This window comes from Acanthochromis polyacanthus, chromosome 15 (genome assembly GCF_021347895.1).
Source record: "Acanthochromis polyacanthus isolate Apoly-LR-REF ecotype Palm Island chromosome 15, KAUST_Apoly_ChrSc, whole genome shotgun sequence".
Taxonomy (NCBI): Eukaryota; Metazoa; Chordata; class Actinopteri; family Pomacentridae; genus Acanthochromis; species Acanthochromis polyacanthus.
The window spans coordinates 9474453-9493872 of NC_067127.1; the positions used below are offsets into that span (position 1 = coordinate 9474453).

At 39.8% G+C, this 19420-nt stretch overlaps 2 protein-coding genes across 5 annotated transcripts in view; one reads left to right on the forward strand and one right to left on the reverse strand.

The window, feature by feature from the left end:
* Window positions 1-3124: 3124 nt before the first annotated feature.
* anxa11a (annexin A11a) lies at window positions 3125-13568 on the reverse strand. 3 transcript variants are annotated; one of them, XM_022201855.2, is made up of 15 exons: window positions 13368-13560; window positions 11240-11512; window positions 9641-9720; window positions 8635-9006; window positions 8355-8442; window positions 7328-7422; window positions 6895-7008; window positions 6623-6713; window positions 6175-6254; window positions 6027-6083; window positions 5796-5889; window positions 5562-5657; window positions 4393-4451; window positions 4164-4286; window positions 3125-4059 (listed from the first exon to the last, which is right to left on the reverse strand). In XM_022201855.2, exons 2-15 carry the CDS (start codon window positions 11508-11510, stop codon window positions 4000-4002), a joined length of 1680 nt encoding a protein of 559 aa, XP_022057547.1. In that variant the 5' UTR covers window positions 11511-11512; window positions 13368-13560; the 3' UTR covers window positions 3125-3999. The 3 variants fall into 3 exon arrangements, 2 of the variants coding, with proteins under 2 accessions (XP_022057547.1, XP_022057548.1); XM_022201856.2 differs by having other exon boundaries at window positions 8635-8859; window positions 13368-13557; XR_007947250.1 differs by lacking the exon at window positions 3125-4059 and having other exon boundaries at window positions 4196-4286; window positions 4393-5304; window positions 13368-13568.
* A 2033-nt stretch (window positions 13569-15601) lies between these two features.
* Window positions 15602-19420, forward strand: part of zcchc24 (zinc finger, CCHC domain containing 24) — a 38683-nt gene continuing 34864 nt past the window's right edge. For both annotated transcript variants that reach the window (XM_022201858.2, XM_051959777.1), the window contains exons 1-2: window positions 15602-16131; window positions 19211-19411. In XM_022201858.2, the coding sequence (XP_022057550.1) occupies window positions 15892-16131; window positions 19211-19411 (441 nt within the window). In that variant the 5' untranslated portion in view covers window positions 15602-15891. The remainder of the gene's footprint in view (window positions 16132-19210; window positions 19412-19420) is intronic.

Consider the following 19420-nt stretch of genomic DNA (forward strand, 5'->3'; position numbering starts at 1 on the left):
AGCATGTGTTATATGAAAATTAAATCATGTTTTGTCTTTTTCCCCCACAAAAAACAGCATTGATATTATGTAAACAAACAGGCGTTTCAAAGGAATACTTGGTAGTTAAGAGGTTGTTATTTTTGTTTATTTTTTAATTATTAAGTGAAAGTAGAAAATAATATTAGTATAAAATATTTTTATGATAGTCTTTTCACACTATTGTCGATATGAGCCTCTGTAACTTTTTTAAACTGACACACAAAGGATATTTAGCTTATGAAACACAATGGTAATATCGTTTAAACTATAGAGCAGCATATAAAATTAGATTGACATCAACAAACCCCAACAATGCAATTGGACTTACAGAATAATGCAACAGCAATAACTTGAATGAAATATGGAATTATAGGTAAATTTACTTTGTATTTTCAATGCAGGACTTTTACTTGTACTGGAGCATTTTCGTACTACAGTATTCCTACTTTTATTTAAAAGATTTGGCCAACCACTGTGTCCTCACAGTGCACAAGACGTATTTCTGTCATAAATGATTATGTCAGCCTAAAATAGTTCATAAACCAAGGAAAATGGCTCATTTATTATAATCTTTTTGGCTTAACACTGACACATCAAATAAGCAGAGGCCCTAATGGTAATCCTCACTGACTATATTAAGTGTTTTATTTTGGAAAAATGTTAATGTGGTGATAAAAATATAAGGATTTTATTCAGTCCTTGCGTAATACTGCTGTCATAGCCACAGGCTTATGCACCATGTTTCTATATCCAAGCTGCACTGCAACCTATTTCTGAGTGGGATAAGATAGAAGAGAGCAGCTCGCCATTTGCCAACGTATAAAGCAACGTACGAGGGTGACAAATGAAATGTGTATTTAAGCAGGGTTTGTGAAATACAATATGATGATGATGGATGCACTCTGCTTCCAGTCTGCAGCTGAATACAGATTGTTGGCACAGAGGCAGGCGTCTGCAGGCATACCTCTCAAACCGTGACCTTATTCATGCATGCACTGAATCTCATTGTGACATCTACAACTCCCCCCACCGCCACCAACCCCCTTCTGTCTCTCTGCCATGCTGGCTCCATGTCTTGTGCAAGCATGTGCTATCCCTTTAGATGAAAAATTAATTACAATTCATTCATATCAAAGGGAAGCAGGTCCCCACTGCTGACACATATTGCACGATTGTTTCTGTATTCAACTTCTGAGGAGACACATTTGAATAAGAAGACAGCCCGATGCTTTTTATCTTGGGGCTATGAGTGAGTTTATTATTTTGACAACAGGGGTGGTGTTTTCTGGCTGCCTGATAACTTGCTGAGATTTTACTAAACAAATTTGTTTCTCAGACATCAAGGCAGATAGCCGGTTGATCTTTCATGAAAGAGACTGTCAACAAGCATATCCATCACTTATCTTGGCCAAATTGTCTCAAACAGAAAATTTTGTGAATTTCTTCACTGCCGCTCTGAAGCTGTCTGAGCTATGGGTGGCAAAACAATTACTTCATTCACTCACTTTGGACACACTTGCATCTACATAATACACTCTATCAGCAACCGTGTATCTGTTTTATCTCCCTCCAGTGAGAATGAAAGTGTCGCCAAGGTGTTGAATGAAGAGTACCAAATTGAACAGAAAGCAGTGACGTGTTTGCAGAAAACACATCTGTTGGTGTCATTTCTAATCATATTGAGAGTTTTTAAGACTTATCTGAATGCAAAGCAGTCGTTTCACCACAATACCTCAGACTTTGTGGGACACTGTGAGAGGTTTTCCCAATGATTAGATCAGTTATAATAGACATTAAATTATGTGATTCATAGTTTTTAATTAACACTGAATTATACAGCCTTCAGCTGGACGCCTGCAACAGAAAAGAGGTTTATGATCATAATGATATCAGAACTACAGTGTTGCAGAGACATGACGAAACACTTTGAAATTACCTTATAAAACTCATTTAATGATATCTAAATTGTCTTCTAGAAACTGATGTAATCACATCTAATCTTCATTAAAATTACAGTTATTGTAATCTAAGTGTCTATCTAAAGCCCTGAAACCTTCTCTTGCCATTGCTAGTCAATTTTAACATGACGTGATCAAAACTGATCCTTCCAGCATGGCTGTTGTTACCCAAGGGTCCCCCATGCCTCTGATAGCACTGCAGACATGGTAGACTTGTTTAATGTGGCCAAGGCAGCTTTATGGATGCCATCAATTCCAGGGGCTCCCCTCCTCCTTACTCCACAGAGTTATTGATCGTAGTGCAGTTAAGTCACACACACTACTGTAGCCAGCCAAGCGCAGAGCCACATCTTTACAGTCAAAAGTGTTTAAAGCGAAGCCAACAGAACTTAATAAGGCATCTAGAGCTCTTTGTGCAGCCACACATGCTGGCCTTGCATGCCCCTCCAGAAAAGAGAAAATTATATGTTGGTATTGATTGAGCAAAATGCAGTGTGTTTAAGAGTCACCAGCAGGTTTCTGGCATTGATTGTGAGACTTCCGACACATTCAGTGTGAGAGAATGGAGTCACTTGTTTAGTGGGCTGTAAACATTTAAACTATGACCTGGGTTCCTGATTTAATGCCATCATATGATGATCCATATGAGTGCTGCTTGTTGACATTCACATCTTTTGTGAGGCGTTTGGGGTTGACTAAACACTTCACTGCCCTCTGCTGGCAAACCGAGTCTGCTGCCAAGCACTAACAAGATCAGAGTGGTCATGGAAGGGTCTGGACAGCTTTCAGAGGTTCATTGAGTGATACCACATAGGAGATTGATCAGGAATGTCAGTAGTTGACAATTCATGTAAGTTCTTTTCAGGTCATAAAATAAAATGTACTAGTGTTCTGTCAGATGAGAGGCTTGCTTTTAATGTCTGTTGTCTGCAGGGCTTGTATTTATTTGCACTTCAAAAGTGTGTCATTTGCTAATACATACTTCAGCACAGAGCTGGAACTGGTGAGAATGCGGTCTCATGAGAACCAGTGATTTGTATAAAACGTACTTGAGGAATTTCTTAATCAAAACAAATCCTGTTTATAGTATGTCTGTTGCATTTCTCATGTACTTTGCACATGATGAACCACAAATAATTCCAGTGCACATTCTCAGTGTTTATTTTCTGAGACTCATGAAGACAAGATCACAATTCATGAACTGTAACACTGGGCTTTACATGTTACAACGACAGGTATATGATAAACTAAAGTTGAAGCCTGACAACTCCCCTCCCTCTGCATTTACCCCTGTCCTGTCTATGAGCATGAAAGTGCACAAACTGACACGCTGGAATAGTGTGATGTTAGTCTGATACGCTTTTTCTAGTTTTCCAGAGCTAGAGTTGTGTATGAACACTTGATTTTTTTTTTCAACACACTCACAGAATGGACATCAAGTTCATATTCCGTGGGTTTTGGGTTAGAATCACATACTAGACCCTTAACGCATTTGCTTCAAACACAGCACAACTATGCCGAACAAAAAATATAAAAAACAGAAGAGATTATACAATCGCAAACATTATTTTTTACTTTGGTACATAGCTGCTATCTACTCGGTGTCTCATACTTTCTTCAGAATGGCTGAACATCAGAAAAGAAGCCGATAAACGCATTAAATATCATTTGATATCATCTGATATCTAATCGTATTGGCACAATTGAAATAAAAAAAATCTTAGAAAATATATAGCTCTTAAAATTGTAATGTAAGCTCTTACAAATCCATTGTCTGGCCATGTATATTCGACTCCTGTATCCAGCAAAGATATCACAAGTGAAAAAATATAAAACCTTTTGGTGATACTGTATATATAAAAGTAACATGTAGCAATATGTAGGCCGTTCTTATAGTTGAGTAAACATTGCATTGAAAGCATTAGCATGGCATGCAGTTTTGCAGTTTTTGTATAGTGCATAAAGATAAGGCAGAAACTTGATATTTATAGAAATCTCTATTGTAGTGGCTGTCTCGTTTTCAGTCATTGCCCCCACACAGCTTCAGTAGGAGTTTCTTGTAGTCTCCTGATGTGTCTCCCTGTTAATTACACACAAGTATTAACAAATGATTTAACATTGGTAAAAAAAATAAATAAATAAAAAAACGTGCCTCCTGGTTGTTTTTACATAGCAGATACTTACAGAGATGTGCGTGTAGAGCGACTTGCCATAGTTCTTAACATACTCCTGGCGAATATCCAGCATGTCAACCTCTGAACGGGAGACCATTATCCGGATCAGGGTTCTGTCTTTGGTCCCAGCTCCCTGAATATATGCAAACACACACAGACACACAATTACATAAATACACAAAATGCGAGTGGCATTTAAGTAAGTCCTATGCTAAGTTCATTTAGCGATTTTCTCTCACCCTCATGGCCTTGTAAAGTCTCTCAGCAAAGTAGGCTGGTGTGTTTTTAATGCACTTCACTGAAACATAGAAAAACCTATTACCAACAAAAGCACTTAAACTCATTGGAGTACGTTGTAAAGAACACAGAAAATATTTACAACAGCGAGATGAGAATCATGTGTCACCTGGGAAGTAAACTATGAAAAGTCAAGAAAGAAAAAAAGAGAAGCAGACAGTGACTACAAGCAAATTTAAAGCTGCGTCAATATTTGGATATTATGAAATGATTGTTTTATTTCTAAACTCACGATGACTAATCTTTTCAGTCTGTTTGCGTCTAGCACATTTACCATCTGGTTGAGTCTACCCACTTTCATCAATGTGACAACCCCATTGCCAGCAGTAGGCAGCTGCAATATTAAGCAAACACGCTCTGATAAATGTACTGTAAGATACCAGGGCAGCAGGAAATGGCAGGACAAAAACTTCTAACAGCTTCTGAAGAGACAGATTCTGTTCTCAAGAATTTGTGGAGACAAAACAGAACTAAAAAGCAAGTGAATACTGGATTTACATGCCTTTAGTTGTCAAAATGGGATAATGCTACTCTCTGTCAGATGTACAATAACAATTCAACAAGAGCAATACAAAGTTGAAGCTGTGTTTCTAAGCCTATTTCTAGGACTTTCTGTCCCCTAGTGGTCAAATATTGATGAATGCAGCTTTAAAGTTTTCTTTTTTAATGGAAATGTGAAATCAGAAACAAAGTTGTTCTGTGAATGGAAAAGAAACACAGCAACAACAACAGGGGCAGACTTTCAACACAGGAGTGCACACCACCTAACAATGACAACATATAGAGTGATTGTGCAATACCAATGACAGAATTCAAATAAAACACATCTAAAAATAGGTTACTGTACCATAACCCTGAAAAATGTTGGCAAAAAGGAAAAAACAAAGAGATTACACATTGAACAAAACCCCTACCGAGGTACCATAGTACTTGTGTTTCACCACAATGAACATGGAAACTGTTAAATGGTTGAATGTTATGTCAAACATGTACCACAGACAAGCCTCTCTACAGTCATTAACTAATTATGCATGACGTACTCTAACTCTTGTAATAGAATTGGTGTGGCCCTTCTAAGAATAGACTTGAATAGGTGTGTGTGCCTTCTTACCCACTGCCAGCATGCCACTCTCCAGGTCCCCAGACATCTCCCTGCCGATGCTCTTCTCAATATCCCTGCCACACATCTTCTGGTACTCCATAAACACTATACACACACACACACACATCCCCACAAACACACATAGTCAGTAATATGGCTAACAAGGCACCATTTTTGCATTTGTGACTTAATTCTCAGTTGTCCTTTGATACGTTTTAAATCAGGTTTCTTCATAAAGTGTACCTGCTCTGAGATGGGGTTTGCTCCTGGCGCATAAAATAGCATTGAATTTGGACTCATCTGTCCCCAGTTTGTTTTCTCCAGCAGCATACAAGGCCTATTAAGATAAAAGCAAAGTGTCCAAACCTCAATATCTATGCAATCAGCAGGTCAAATTATGAACAATATAAGAGCTACTAAGATCCAGATAAAGCATGAAACGTTAATTACTAATGAGAAAGAAACAAACTTTACCTGAGCATCTTGTTTAGCCAGGGAGATGTCAACAGTTTCACGTTCGTCCCGATTACCCTACACAATACAAAACAGCATATTCTTTATTAAATCGCATGGCGGCTGCTAAGAGAGGTATAAATGGAATTCATTTGGATCACAGCTCTACCTGAGAGAGAGAGATCAGGAGCCTGCGGAAGTGGCCTGAGGTATCTCCACTAATTGCATCCTCCAGTGACTTCTTGTACTCTGAAACAGCAAAAAAGTAAGAATAAAACAACAATAACAACACACACAAAAAACATGACTAAAAACAGATCAGAAACATATGTCGGTTCAAGAAAAAGAGACTTTTAAAGTTTGCTGAATATTTTTGAGTTGAGCGTAATTAGAATATTTTGCCTTTGAAGTTGAACTACTTTACTAATTTATGGACTAAAAATGCTTGTACTAACATCTGCATTTTGAAATGTTATAGTGGTATCCACATCTACAAACATTTTGCTTGTTTATAAATACAGTAAAACTCTAAAACCAGTGCTGTGATGCTGTGAGATAAAGAAGAAGAACAGAGCAATGGAGGAAAGCAGTGCTTTTCTAGCCCTAGGGCATCACACCTTGTTTGTAAATCCGGTTTATCTCCTTGATTTCAGCGTTGGAGCGGGAAGACAGGATCTCTATCAGGCAGGCCTCATCAGTTCCTGCTCCCTGTGAAGGGGACAGAACAATGATAATCTCACAACTTCATCCTTGCCAGAATTCTTCTTGTTTATGTGTGTTCAGTGAACCTTCATTCAAACCTACAGCTAAAGTAATTCTTTATATATTCCATTATAATGTCACATGTCAACATGATTCTGTGTTTTAACAGTATTTTGTGAACATTCACCTTTATGGCACTGTGGAGTTCATAGGCATCAAACTCAGCTGGGGTCTTCATCATGGCCATGACCAGCTTCCTGAAGTCTCCAGACAGTTCTGAATGCAGGTCCTTAATCAGATCCTGGAAGTGGAAATATATGCTTGGAATAACTCAAAACCTCCATTAACTGCAGCAGTGAAAAAACTTGGTGCAAGAAGCTCTGGGCATAGCTATAATGAGCTTTGAGGACATCTAATCCCCTCTCCATTTTACTGGAAGCACTGGCACCTGTTGTCTGCTTGTCACTACTATGCACTGCTCTGTAAATCACACTGAGCCATGTAGGTTTCTATCTTGGTAAATGCTGTTTTTATTTTAAAAATAGATACTCTTCTAATGGAAAGTTAGTTAACGCAATGACAGTACAAAACATAACAATAAGCATGAACAGGAGTGTTACCTTTCCATAGGCAGTTTTGAAAGTCCTGAGCATAGGTACACGCTGCCTGTTGGAGCGACTCCCCAGTAAGTCGATAATGGCTTGCTCATCAGTTCCTGCACAGACAAGCCCACAAAGTCAAATCTGACATGAATTACAGGTAATAAATGTGGCTTAATAAAAATTCTTCCACCTTAAAATGAAAAACGTCTTTCAAAGTTTACAAAAAAGACCCTGAAAATAAAGGCTGCCCATAACTAAAAACAAAATAACAATAGTTGCAGGATACTTCTGACGAATTAATTAGGTGTCTCTTCACAGATAAGTAAATAAATACCCACAGAATGGGCTATGCAATTCTTCACATTTTTGAATTTTAGTCTGAAAAGAGGAAATAGTCTTATGATGATCACAAAGGCTGAAAAACACTATCAGAATTACTTTTCAACTAAATACTTTCTAGCTAACCATGACCCACAGAGCCATTTAGTAAAGTAAAATATTGGCCCTCAAAAATATACTGTTAGAACAAAACTTCCCAAATAGACAACCTCCACAGCATCATGTGTATCAAAAGAGCTTTGGCTTTCAAAGTGACCTAAACTCCCCTCCATTTAGAAAATGTGTTCATTTGTCTCAATATAAAGAATGACGTAGCAACAAAGTTTGACTCCACAGGGCTGTTCAGATTCATGTGCTGAAAGAGAAGGTTTGCTCGGCGCTTGCCTAAAATGTGACGTTAAGGTATGTATCTGAGATTGTGACATAACAACTACTTCAGTAGCCAATTGGCAGCTTTCAGTGATGTAAGAGATATCTTGTATTCAGTGGTTAAATTGTTAAAAAGAAATTTATTTGAATACTTATAGAATCTGGATTTTTCAATGAGTAATGACTAACTAGACAGGTGATTTCATTTTGAAATGGAAAAGACATTTAAGACGCTGGATGCTATTCAAAGCAGAAATATTCTGCATATCATCAAACACATTGGGAGATCTTCAATTAATTATCATAGCCTGATTAAGGTCTTGTCTATAACACTCACCAAAACCCTTCATGGCCTTCCTCAGGACCTCCACATCTTTGAGTGGGTCAGCTCCAGGATAGTCCTTGATTGTTCCCCTGAATCCTCTCTGAGATAACAATAAAATAATAATTTCCACAGTGCAACAGCGTTATTACACCAAAGAGTTAGTTCTCTTTTAAACATTGTAGATGATCAAAATAGTGTGTGTGTGGAACACAACTTAAAAACATCACAACACGACTGATATTTTATTTTATAACTGATGGAGTCAAAAATGCTTTCTTTCAGTGTTTCTTACGTTGACAGGGGGAGCTATCGGCATGGCTCCTCCTCCTCCATAGGCTGGCATGGACGGATTTGGTGATGGGACCTTTGGGTACCCTGGCATAGGCGCTGGTGCTCCTCCGTAACCAGGCATAGATGGGTTGGGTGACGGTGCACGCGGATAACCAGGCATTGGCTGGCCAGGCTGACCAGGGTAGCCCATCGCCTGAGGTTGCTGTTGAGGCATGGTCCCTCCTGGCTGTGGGTACAGGCCATATGACTGTTGGTTAGGGAAGGGGGCACCATACCCGCCAGGTTGAGGGGCAGGTGGATACCCCCCAGGGGCTTGGGCGAACATGGACGGGTTTGGAGTAAAACCCCCCATGCCTGCAGAGGTCTGGTTGGCCTGTGATTTGGAAAGATTGGCACTCCATAATTTGCGCACGGATTCTTTCAAACTATTTTCAGCAAAGTACAGATAGCTGGTCACACCTTTTTTGGAATAGATATGTTTGTGGAATTGGCAATATGTACATCAGTATTTAACAAATGACCAAGTAACTGCCCCCTACTGCAGAATCAACTTCAGAAGAGACACTGAAGTGGATTGTTGCCTTTACTTTTTTCTTGGATGCATGATGGACAGTTATCCAAAAAAAGTGTGGCCATGCTAATAAAATGCTATTCCATATACCAGATAGCATACATGAGAATATAACAGACAAGACGATGCATCAGAAAAGTAAAAGGGATACATATGCATCAGACTGATAGGTTTAAGAAGCTTGGATAAGAATTAAGTACATGCCTTTTTCATGCAGCAGAACTAGAGAGGGAAGCTGACAAAGGAAATGGTAATGCTGAAGATTTTAGGATGCGTACTTTGGAAAAGTCTTACCGTAAACTGAAAGGATGCGATATTCCACTAAAGGATGTGTAATTCATTCTAACTGGAATATTCAACGCAATAATCCAATGACTGCATTACACACATGTAAAATATGTTCTTGGTGCAGGTGATATTCTTAGGCTAAACTTACCATGCCACCATATCCAGGGTTGGATAAGTTGTCAAGACCAATGGAGGGATATCCACCAGCAGGGCCGCCTCCCCAGCTGCCTGCAGTGGAAAATAAGGAATAAATTGTTCAAGGAAGTTGAGGAAGTATTATGTAATGAAAATACACGAAAAAAATGTCTGACAATATTTGACTGAAGCAGGAGTGACCCTTTCTTACTGGAAGTTTCTTTTTCCTGTTTGTCAGCTACTTAACAAGTATGTGAAAGAGTTCTGGAGGGAGAATGGGAGCACTATGCCAAAGATCGACTCTGGGACTTGCTTCTCTTAGCAACAGCAGAGATCTGTTTGTTTTTGAGGGGGAAAAAATTCCACTCTATTAACTACAAGTCTCATGATCACTGTGGCCTGCAAACAGGATTTAACTGACTCATCCTTTCTGTGGTAGGCATCAGAATACCCTGACCTTAACAGTCCGTTTCACTTCAGTTTCATTTGCACATGTTGTTTATTATTTTGTGAAATATTTAATCACAGTGAGGGTTTAGAGAAAAGATCAATGCCACTCTTGTGTCTGTAGGGTAAATATAAAGCTACAGCCAGCAGCTTGTCATCTTGACTAATAACCATAAAGGCTGTACATTGATAACCAGCTGCTCAGGCTCTGCCAAATGACAACAAAATCATTCTTCTAGAACTTGTACTAATTAGCTAATTAATGCAATATATCTCGGTTGTTTAATTTATTTAAAAAGTGTGACTGACAAGAAGACTTAAAACAGTCACTGTGGGCTGCCAAGATATAGAAAAAACACAAGGCAGACGCTACATTTTTTTGTATGGATTGAACGAACAAGTTATATCATGCAACTCCATGAGCCTCACAATTCTTACCTTGAGGATGAACTATGCTACTTCTTCACCGTACCTGCCTTCCATCTTTATGCTAAGCTTACCTAACTTGCTGGTAGTGATAGTTCCATATTTACCATAAAGTCTATAGATGTTCCTACTGACTAATTTCCCAGTCAGTTAAACAGGAATTTAAATTTAGACTTGACGGCTAGTCTGATTGTGAGGATAAAAAATTGAGAATTATTCACAACTTAACAATAATCTCAAACACTGTGCAAAAAAGTATTGCAGGCAGCTATTTAACAGCCATTTGAAACCAGGAATCATATTTATCCATGATCATTTGCAATTGCATCTTGTGTGGAACTTGCAATCGTGTGTGGAACTTTGTGGCATTCATATGAATATTGTACTTTATCATAAAACAACTACTAAATAAAAAGGTAACAAATGACATTTAAAATACCTTGCAGGCTAATACCCACATCCCTCTGATGAGTGTGGTTACATATTGCTGCTGTCAAGTGGTTGTAACCCAAATGAAATTGACACAGTCAACATACAACCGTTTTATTTTCTAGATCAAAATACTGTGTGTGCATTTTTTTTAAACAGATTTCAACTGTCCTACCTTCCATCTTGCTCATTTGCAACATTGCTCATGAGAGGAGTATGGATATTCTCATCTAACTCTCAGCAGGACAGCAAATAAGACCATGTCCACAATGTTGACCTATTCCTTTAACAATACTAAACGTTGGCTTACCTTGAGGGGGTGCCTGTGGGTAGCCTCCTGCTTGTGGTGGATAGCCTCCAGCCTGTGGAGGATATCCACCTGCTTGTGGTGGATAACCTCCAGCCTGTGGAGGATAGCCGCCAGGTTGAGGAGGGTAGCCGCTTGGCTGTGGTGGGTAGCCTCCTCCTGCTTGGGGAGGGTAAGCTCCAGGCTGGGGTGGGTAAGCACCCGGTTGTGGAGGGTAAGCCCCAGAGTGAGGTGGGTATCCACCGGTCTGAGGGGGGTATCCGGGGTAGCTCATTGCTTTGAACATAAAATGGAACAGTTACTTAGAGGGCTGTCTAATCTAGTCCCAAAAATATCATATTAATATTCATCTTGCGGAGCCACCTGGCCAAAAATGTACCTTATCTGTTGGCAAACAACACTTTATCCACAGAAACACTCCTTTGACATCTTTAGGACAGACTGAATGTACTTCCATAGCTGAAAACACACCTAGCTGTAAAACTGCTCCTCCTCATCTTTCCCACTGGGCAGAACGCTTCACTGACTAAGACATGAGCAATGTGAATTTTTCAGAACAGGAGCATTTATAGCTATCTGCTTTGAAACATATAGAGGTGACATAGAATAAGTGTACAGCTAGTTGTTACTTTGGAAATGGAGCCTGGCTTATAGCATCCTGAGTTCTTGGACTCACAGTGCAGTAGTGTTTGATGATTGCAAAAGCAAACAACAAACGACCTATTACAGTCATTCCTAGTTTCAGTTTTTTCTTTAATATAAATTGAGTCTGCAGCGTATTCACTGCAGTCTTTCTTTTGAATGAAGCAATATAAGTGTCATTGTCACTAAAATCTAATGAAGGGCAGACTCTTCATTCCAGAGCTGTTGGTTTACAGGCCTTTCTAGTTGAGAGGTAGTGTGGTAAGGAAACTTTCATTTTGGTCAAGCCTATGTCCCAGTAGGGCTGCTTGTTCCATGGTAAAACTCACTCCAGTGGACTTAAATGGAACTGTCCCTCTTGCTTTGCATTTTATTAATAGAAAAAAGACGTTGCTGTATTTGGATAAGAACACAGAGCTGGAAGATACTCTGTGGAATACAGAGATCAAGTCAGATGAGATAGAAGCATTCAAATTAGATGAATACAGCAATGGTTTTGCAATTTATTTTGGGGCTTTTAAGTGACAGTTATTTCTACCACAATGACTGAAATACTTTAACACTTCCCCTTTATGGTCTGTTACTCATGTCCAGATGAGGAGCACCGATGCTGAGTCCAAGTGCTGTTGTGAAATCCTCAAAACAAATGTGACCTGCCGTTTTCATAGAGATAATTTCTCCATGTTCAAACATATCACGTTAATGCTGCAAAGGTGCAAGCACAACACATCCTCCCACTTTCACACTTTAAAGTGTGAGAAACTGCATCCAGACAAACCCACAAAACCACTGCAACATCATATTTCCTCAGATGGCTGGGGTGCCTGTAAAGATCACTTCTGGGTCATGAAGGAGAAAGAAACTACCGATACAACGTAATTACAGCCTTGTAAGCTTTTACAAAACCGTGACGGTTGTCATTAACAAATCTTGTGTCAACCTACCCTATTTCTACATTATTATGACTGCTAGTTAGGCTAAATACATAACATTACTGATGATTTCACCTTGGCGAGTGGAAGCTATGATAAACAGATTATGCTGGTTTATGTGGAAACAGACTATTAGCTTCGAGAGCTAGCTTACTTTAAGAACACTGCTGCTTCAGGCCTGTACAAACCTCTATTGAAAACTAGCTGACGACTGAAGTTACCTACCAACCCAATTTACATAATGTAGCTTCAACTGAACATTACTTTCGCCGTACCTAAGCTAACTGGCACAAAAAAAACGAACACACTGCAAACCTCAAAATGAAGCTACAACCTGGACAAGCATTTTAGAGCCGTGAGCTAAAGGTACTAACAACTGTAAAATAACGTTGACAGGCCAGCTAACGTCAACGTCGACAGGAACAGAGTAGCGTTAAAGCACAAAACGACTCCAAAAACACTAAAAACACACCGAAATGCAGCTAATTCAAAGCGTGTACTAGTGTATCCTGTATCGTCGCAAGCAGTTTTAGTAGTTGTTAGCTATTAGCACTTACTTTTTCGCGTTTGTCAGTCTCTTCCTGGTGGACGTACTTCTTTGGACAGTCGCAGTATTGAGTGTATTTAAGTGGTGTGGGTGGGACTCAGAGTTTCCATTTAGGGAACCCACCCATTTCCATTGACAGACAGTCCTGCTCTGTAACAACAGTCATAAACAAATACCGGTCACTGAAAGACGTACACTCACCTGAACATTAGTGCCATAATGGAAAATGTGACAGACCCACATCACGATATGTTTCACAATAGGTTGTTGCTAGAGGTACGGACAACTGTATTACTTGACAGGTACGCGCCCTGAAACAAACATCTTAATGATTTTTATTTTACAGTAAGTAAACAAAAAAAGTCAAAATTAGAGCAATAATGGAAAATGTGACAAACCCACGTCACCATATGTTTCACAATAGGTATATTACTTGACAGGGATGCGTCCTTGAAGTGGGTAACCCCTTACAGTAAGTAAACAAAATGGTAAATAAATGATACATTTTTTACACATTTTTTTTCTGATTATATATACATATATATGCCCAGCTATCTGAGCAGATATGGCACTGCAGTATACTTTGTAGGTTTGTCTTGAATGTGTGTCACAAACCTGCTCAGTGAATGTGACAAAGGAAGGGAGACCAGTCAGGTTTTCAAATACAAACACAATATTTTAATATATCTTAAGTAATTAAAGACTAAAGGAATGAGGTATGACAAATGGTTACATCAGTAATGAGTGGAGTGCAGGAGTGAGTGAAGATGTGTGTGTTGGTGTTGAGTGCAAAAGGAATCACCAACCGAAACAAAATCAAAGCAAGCTGTGGAGCCTAGGAGAGACAGAGAATAAGTGAGACCAGGTGAGCTTTTGAAGTCACCTGAAGCTCTACCAGATGCCACATATTAGTCTAATGACCCTTCCTTTCTGCCAGCTCCTGCAGGAGCTGATCACCTGCATGAGCAGAAAGGGAGGGGTGGTAACGTGTGAGTCTATCACACATTGAAGTGTGAAAGCATTTGGATGTGATGTGTTTGTACTTTTGCAGCATTTGCATGTGATGTGTTGAATCAATGCACACACATATACATATATGTACTGTATATATGTGTGTTAAGACAACCTAAATGTAAGATTAAAAGAGGAATAAAACAATTCTTTAATTTAATTTAATTTTTTGTGTGAGCATATTTTTTCATATTATATGTGCATCTTATACATTTACACCTATGTAAAGACCATGTATCCATGTGTATAATGGCATTCTTGAGTTCACAATAATTCCCAGAACTGAAAGACGTCATTGAAAAACATAAAAATGAAATCGAACATGAATTTTTGTTCTTTTATAGATTTATTACAGGTCTTCTGGAAAAATGGCAGAATATTTTTGCATGATAGAAAATTAGGACAGGAGTCACTGGACTCGCCGCCTTTACAAGTGGATGTGGACTTTGCTCACAGCTGTATATTTGTGCCAACACTATCATCAAAATGAGTTTTGTAAGTTAAATTTATCTTGTTTTATTCATTTATATTTTGTGATCATTGTTTGAGGTATGAGCATACAAACATACAGCAATAATAAAGAAATGTCCTATAAACAACATGGCACTGTGGAGAAAGGTCTGGTTGTATGAGATCAGTCTGTCCATGCAAGACCATAAACTGCATGTGTGAGATGGTTGCGAGATCATGATACTTGTTGCCAACAAGGAAGTGTACGTGTGTGCCTGTGAAGGGCATGTACCACAAGAGGGAGCCCTTTTAAAAGTTTTCACTTGAACATACTGCCTTATCTGCCCCCTTCAGGTTGTCTGGAGGCTGTGACAGGCCTGGGCTGGTCTTAAGCTGCTGGTTTATTGATTGCTTAACCGCTGGACTAAATGTTCTGTGCAGCTCCAAAATTGATCCATCTTTGTCCTTATAGCACGCATGAATATATATGTCTGTTTTCAGATAGTTGAATGACAAAAATGAGCAGACAGGCCTTTATAATAACAGAAATCAATGGGACAGTCCAAATATATATTAATGAGTCACTGGATAAGAAAAACAGCTATTTTACAAGTAATAAATATTATCATATGGCTCTGTCAATTGGTTTAATTTAGTAAATGATGTGTCAGAATATGTATTAACCTTAAGGGGAGTTATTGGGATATGAATGAATATTAATATGAAGCAGGCGCTGATTGGCTGAACGCCCCCGATGACGCAGAGCTCAGTTCATTACATATTCAAAGAGCGTCTGTCTGCCCCGCTGCAATAAAGGCAGATAGCGGACCATGGGGAGCAGGGGAAAACTTTTTTATACTGACATGTTAGCGCAATGACTTTTTGAGTAACATCTAACTGGGACGAGGCTCCCGGCGTGAGGAGGACAGGGCCCCTTTACGGGAAGAATTCAAAAAAGGAAAAAAAAAAAAGGAGCACTTGCCATCTGCCGGGGGAAAGCAAGACGGTTAAAGAGTTGAGAGCAGTCCAACAAACAGCGGTGGAAAATCCAGTTTAGCCATCTGAGTTGAAAGATGAGCTTGTTGTCTGCCATAGACACGAGTGCCTCCGTGTACCAGCCTGCGCAACTTCTCAACTGGGTCTACCTTTCATTACAAGACCCTCACCAGACCAGCGCCTTTGACGCGTTCAGACCCGAGCCCAACTCTTCCCACCCGGATCTCAGCTTCAGCAAGCCTCCCGCAGCGGCGGACCTGAGCTCTTCCCTGAACTCCAACTATCTCAACAACTTCTTTCAGCTGCAGCGAAATGAGGTGAAACATGGCATGCGACATGTACAATTCTGGGATGTTTCACATTGTGATTGTGGTTGAAGTTACCCGAGTGAGAAACCGAGTTGTTGATTGTGGGAAAGTAAATATTTTTAGTGTGCAACATGGGCTGATCCTAGTCTGCTTAACCGCCATGATATTTCTAATATGGACAATAACTTCAAGTAGTCTCACTGCACGCATATTTGGGGGTATTATTCTCATGAATATTGCTGTTAGTCACGCAGCACATCAGATCATTTGTCTTGTTTGTTTAATCATTAATATAAATAAATATTATTGTATTATAACACTGCAAAATCCTAAGTAATACCACAGAGATGCTCAGTAAATCCATACTGTCACAATCTCACTATAAAACCACTTATGAGCAATTCAGGCTACTTTCAAGGATGTTGTAGGATTGTTTGGAAAGTTTTGAGCGATTTTATTAGAGCTCACTTCTGCAACTTCACTGGATTGTTAAACAGCTAAATGTCATTTTCAAGTGCATTCAGTTCAACTCCCTTTTCCCATAATGCCACTAAATCTGTCTCAGCATATTGATAAGCTGTAGTTCAGGTGACACTGCTGAGTAAAAATCAGTTCTGATCAGACATGTCTGTGATCAGAGAGGCAACAGATGGAAATAGATTCCCCTGCACGCCTCTGCCTGGAGAAAGCCGGTCACTGCAGCCCCTTGCTGAGGTCTGCTGTCTCTGACTCCTCCAAATAGACCAGGTTGTGCAAACAAAAATCAATCCTTGTTTACATATTGTCTATTTTCGTAGCTCAGAGTAATTTTAAGGGACAAACATGCTGCTAATGTGTGCAGGGTGCAAATCTGATACTCCGGACCACACTGTGAGCAAAAAGGAGCCCACCATGACCACCACACCCCTTAACCTCAGCCGCATACATACATGCAGCACATACAGAAAATGATCACGTCCTGTTGGCAGAGTGCTAAAAAGAAATACACAACAAACTGTGTTGATTGCACTGCAGTTGAGCTTCTTAGATCTGCGTTATGATGAGCCTATGTGTTGGAAGCTAGTCATGGATGGATGGTGTATTCACCAGTGCTCGTTGTTATGTTGGTGGTAACCACAGAGGCCTTTTGAAATCATTTATCATAATCTAAAAAAAATTGGTTGTGCACTTTATGCATCACAGTGTGTAATGCCGTTCAGGCCATATGAGCAGAAAGGGTTTCAAACTGCGGGAACTCACATATAGTCTGGAAACGGTTTAAGGGGTGGGGGGATTTTGCAACTTACTATGCCAGTGAAGCCAAGTAAAATATACCACTGCAGAGATTTGATGATGAGATGAGTAATGCAAAATGTGGTTGTTTTTGCAGTGAAGGATCACACAACAGTCTGCTTCAAGTGAGTTGGTGATAAATTAGTGAACTTGTTGATTGGAACTCACCAGAGGCAGGAATCAAGTATTACAGTATCATCTGCTAGCAGTTTGAATTGTTTATTAACTAGTTTTTGGCTGAGAAGACAAGTATTTTAATGTATCTTCTGAACCATTCTGGGTAAATCTGATCATACAGTGCTTTCCAGGAGAATTCCCCTTGACAATTTCCAGCTCATACCACAAACCTGGCTTATGCACATCAGTGTTGGAGTGACAGCACATACCTAGAAACGTGGAAATAGTCACGGATGTGCTACACTTGTCCAACTCACCTGAATGCACAGTGACTGGTATAGGCACTAGTTTAGTTCTTCCGTCTATTGCCACACATATGAACACACTCACAACCTCCTCAGGAATCAGTCAGTCAGTCATTCATTCACTCATTCTCTCACTCACTCACACACAGACACACAAAATAAACAAACACTCTCTCCCCACCATTAGCAGATGTGTGTGAAATCTGTTTCCTTTGGGCTGACAGTAGGAGGTTTGAGGCCAAACCGAAGAAATTCAAGGAGCAATCTGCGCTAAAACTTAAGTTTGGACAAACACACAAACATGTACATTTCCAGTAAGGAGTGGTAATGCATAACGCAGTAATACGCAGAGCTGAAACACATGGCAGATGGAAAACTCTGAGAAACTGCAGAGCTGTAATGCATGATTTACAACGACTGCATGTAATAAATGAGCACGAGTCTTGAGGCTGGAGCTGGTTAGCAAGACAATCTCACAGCCTCCAGATAAAGATTTGGCTTCCCGTCCTGGCCAGGTTGCCAAGTCCTAAGGTTTCAGCGCTTTGCAACATTAAACATCAGCAGTAACATCATTTCCCAGACACAAACGTGTGTCCCAAAATGATGCATGGCCGTCAGGGATGATGAAGAGTTTATCTGCGGATTTCATCATGCTTACGCACTTACTGACGTTTTTACTTGAGGGTGGTGTCTTGAATCTTTGTCATTAGTTTCTTATTAGTGCAGTTAAACTATCAAATGTCAAAGCAGATGCCTAGTTATACTCTTAGCAACTTTTCCGCAAGCTTAATTACATGTGTGGTAGTAAAAATGTCATCGGCATCATTTCAACCAGAGGTCAGTTCCTGTCTGTCCTCTCTGGACTTTATTTGAACAGAGCAAGACGTGAATGAGAAGGGAAATAAGGAACTGCAGGCAATGCATTCCCTGTTATTAATATTCTGAGGGCATCCTCTATGAATGCACTGGGCCCTGTGGCATGCAACACTGCGTTCTGTGGCTCCGAGCAGACTACAAACTTGGACCATGGCTAGTTTACCACCAACAGTGCATGGTGACATTGCTGATGTTCCACAGGCTGGCGAGGGAACATGCCTCCCATCTTGTTTACAGTGAGTCATACTTTGTAAAGTCGTGTCTTTTTCTCTGTGGACATGCTCAGTACTTTTCCAGTTCATGAGCACAGCTGGGCCTCTCGCCAGATGTTCTGAATTTAATGAGAGAAATGATCTTGGAGAGTTTTTTTTCTTCTTCACATTTTTTTTTGCACAACAGAAAATAGGACAGAGAGCACGTAAAGGAAATTGGTGATTAATCTAAGTTTTTTTTATACTTTTCTGTTAAGAATTTGAATGGTATGTTAAAGCTGAACTGGGTCTGATATTGTCTTGCAGGCCTTAAACAACAACGTGTATAAGAATGTGTCACCCTATGGCTCCCTTAACAACATTGTGGACGGACTCAACTCCCTGACGGACCATTTCTCAGACCTATCCCTTTCTTCGGAGCCGAGGAAACCTAACAAAAGACCCCCACCCAACTATTTGTGCCACCTGTGCTTCAACAAGGGCCACTACATCAAAGACTGCCCTCAGGTGAGACTT

Excerpts from the sequence above, each read along its gene's own strand:
- anxa11a (XM_022201855.2), bottom strand. The coding sequence starts at position 11,510 with ATGAGCTACCCCGGATACCCCCCTCAGACCGGTGGATACCCACCTCAC. Across the intron at positions 9,007-9,640 it reads ACCCTGGATATGGTGGCATG|GCCAACCAGACCTCTGCAGG; the intron begins GTAAGTTTAGCC and ends TCCAAATCACAG. Across the intron at positions 6,714-6,894 it reads AACTCCACAGTGCCATAAAG|GGAGCAGGAACTGATGAGGC; the intron begins GTGAATGTTCAC and ends TCCCCTTCACAG.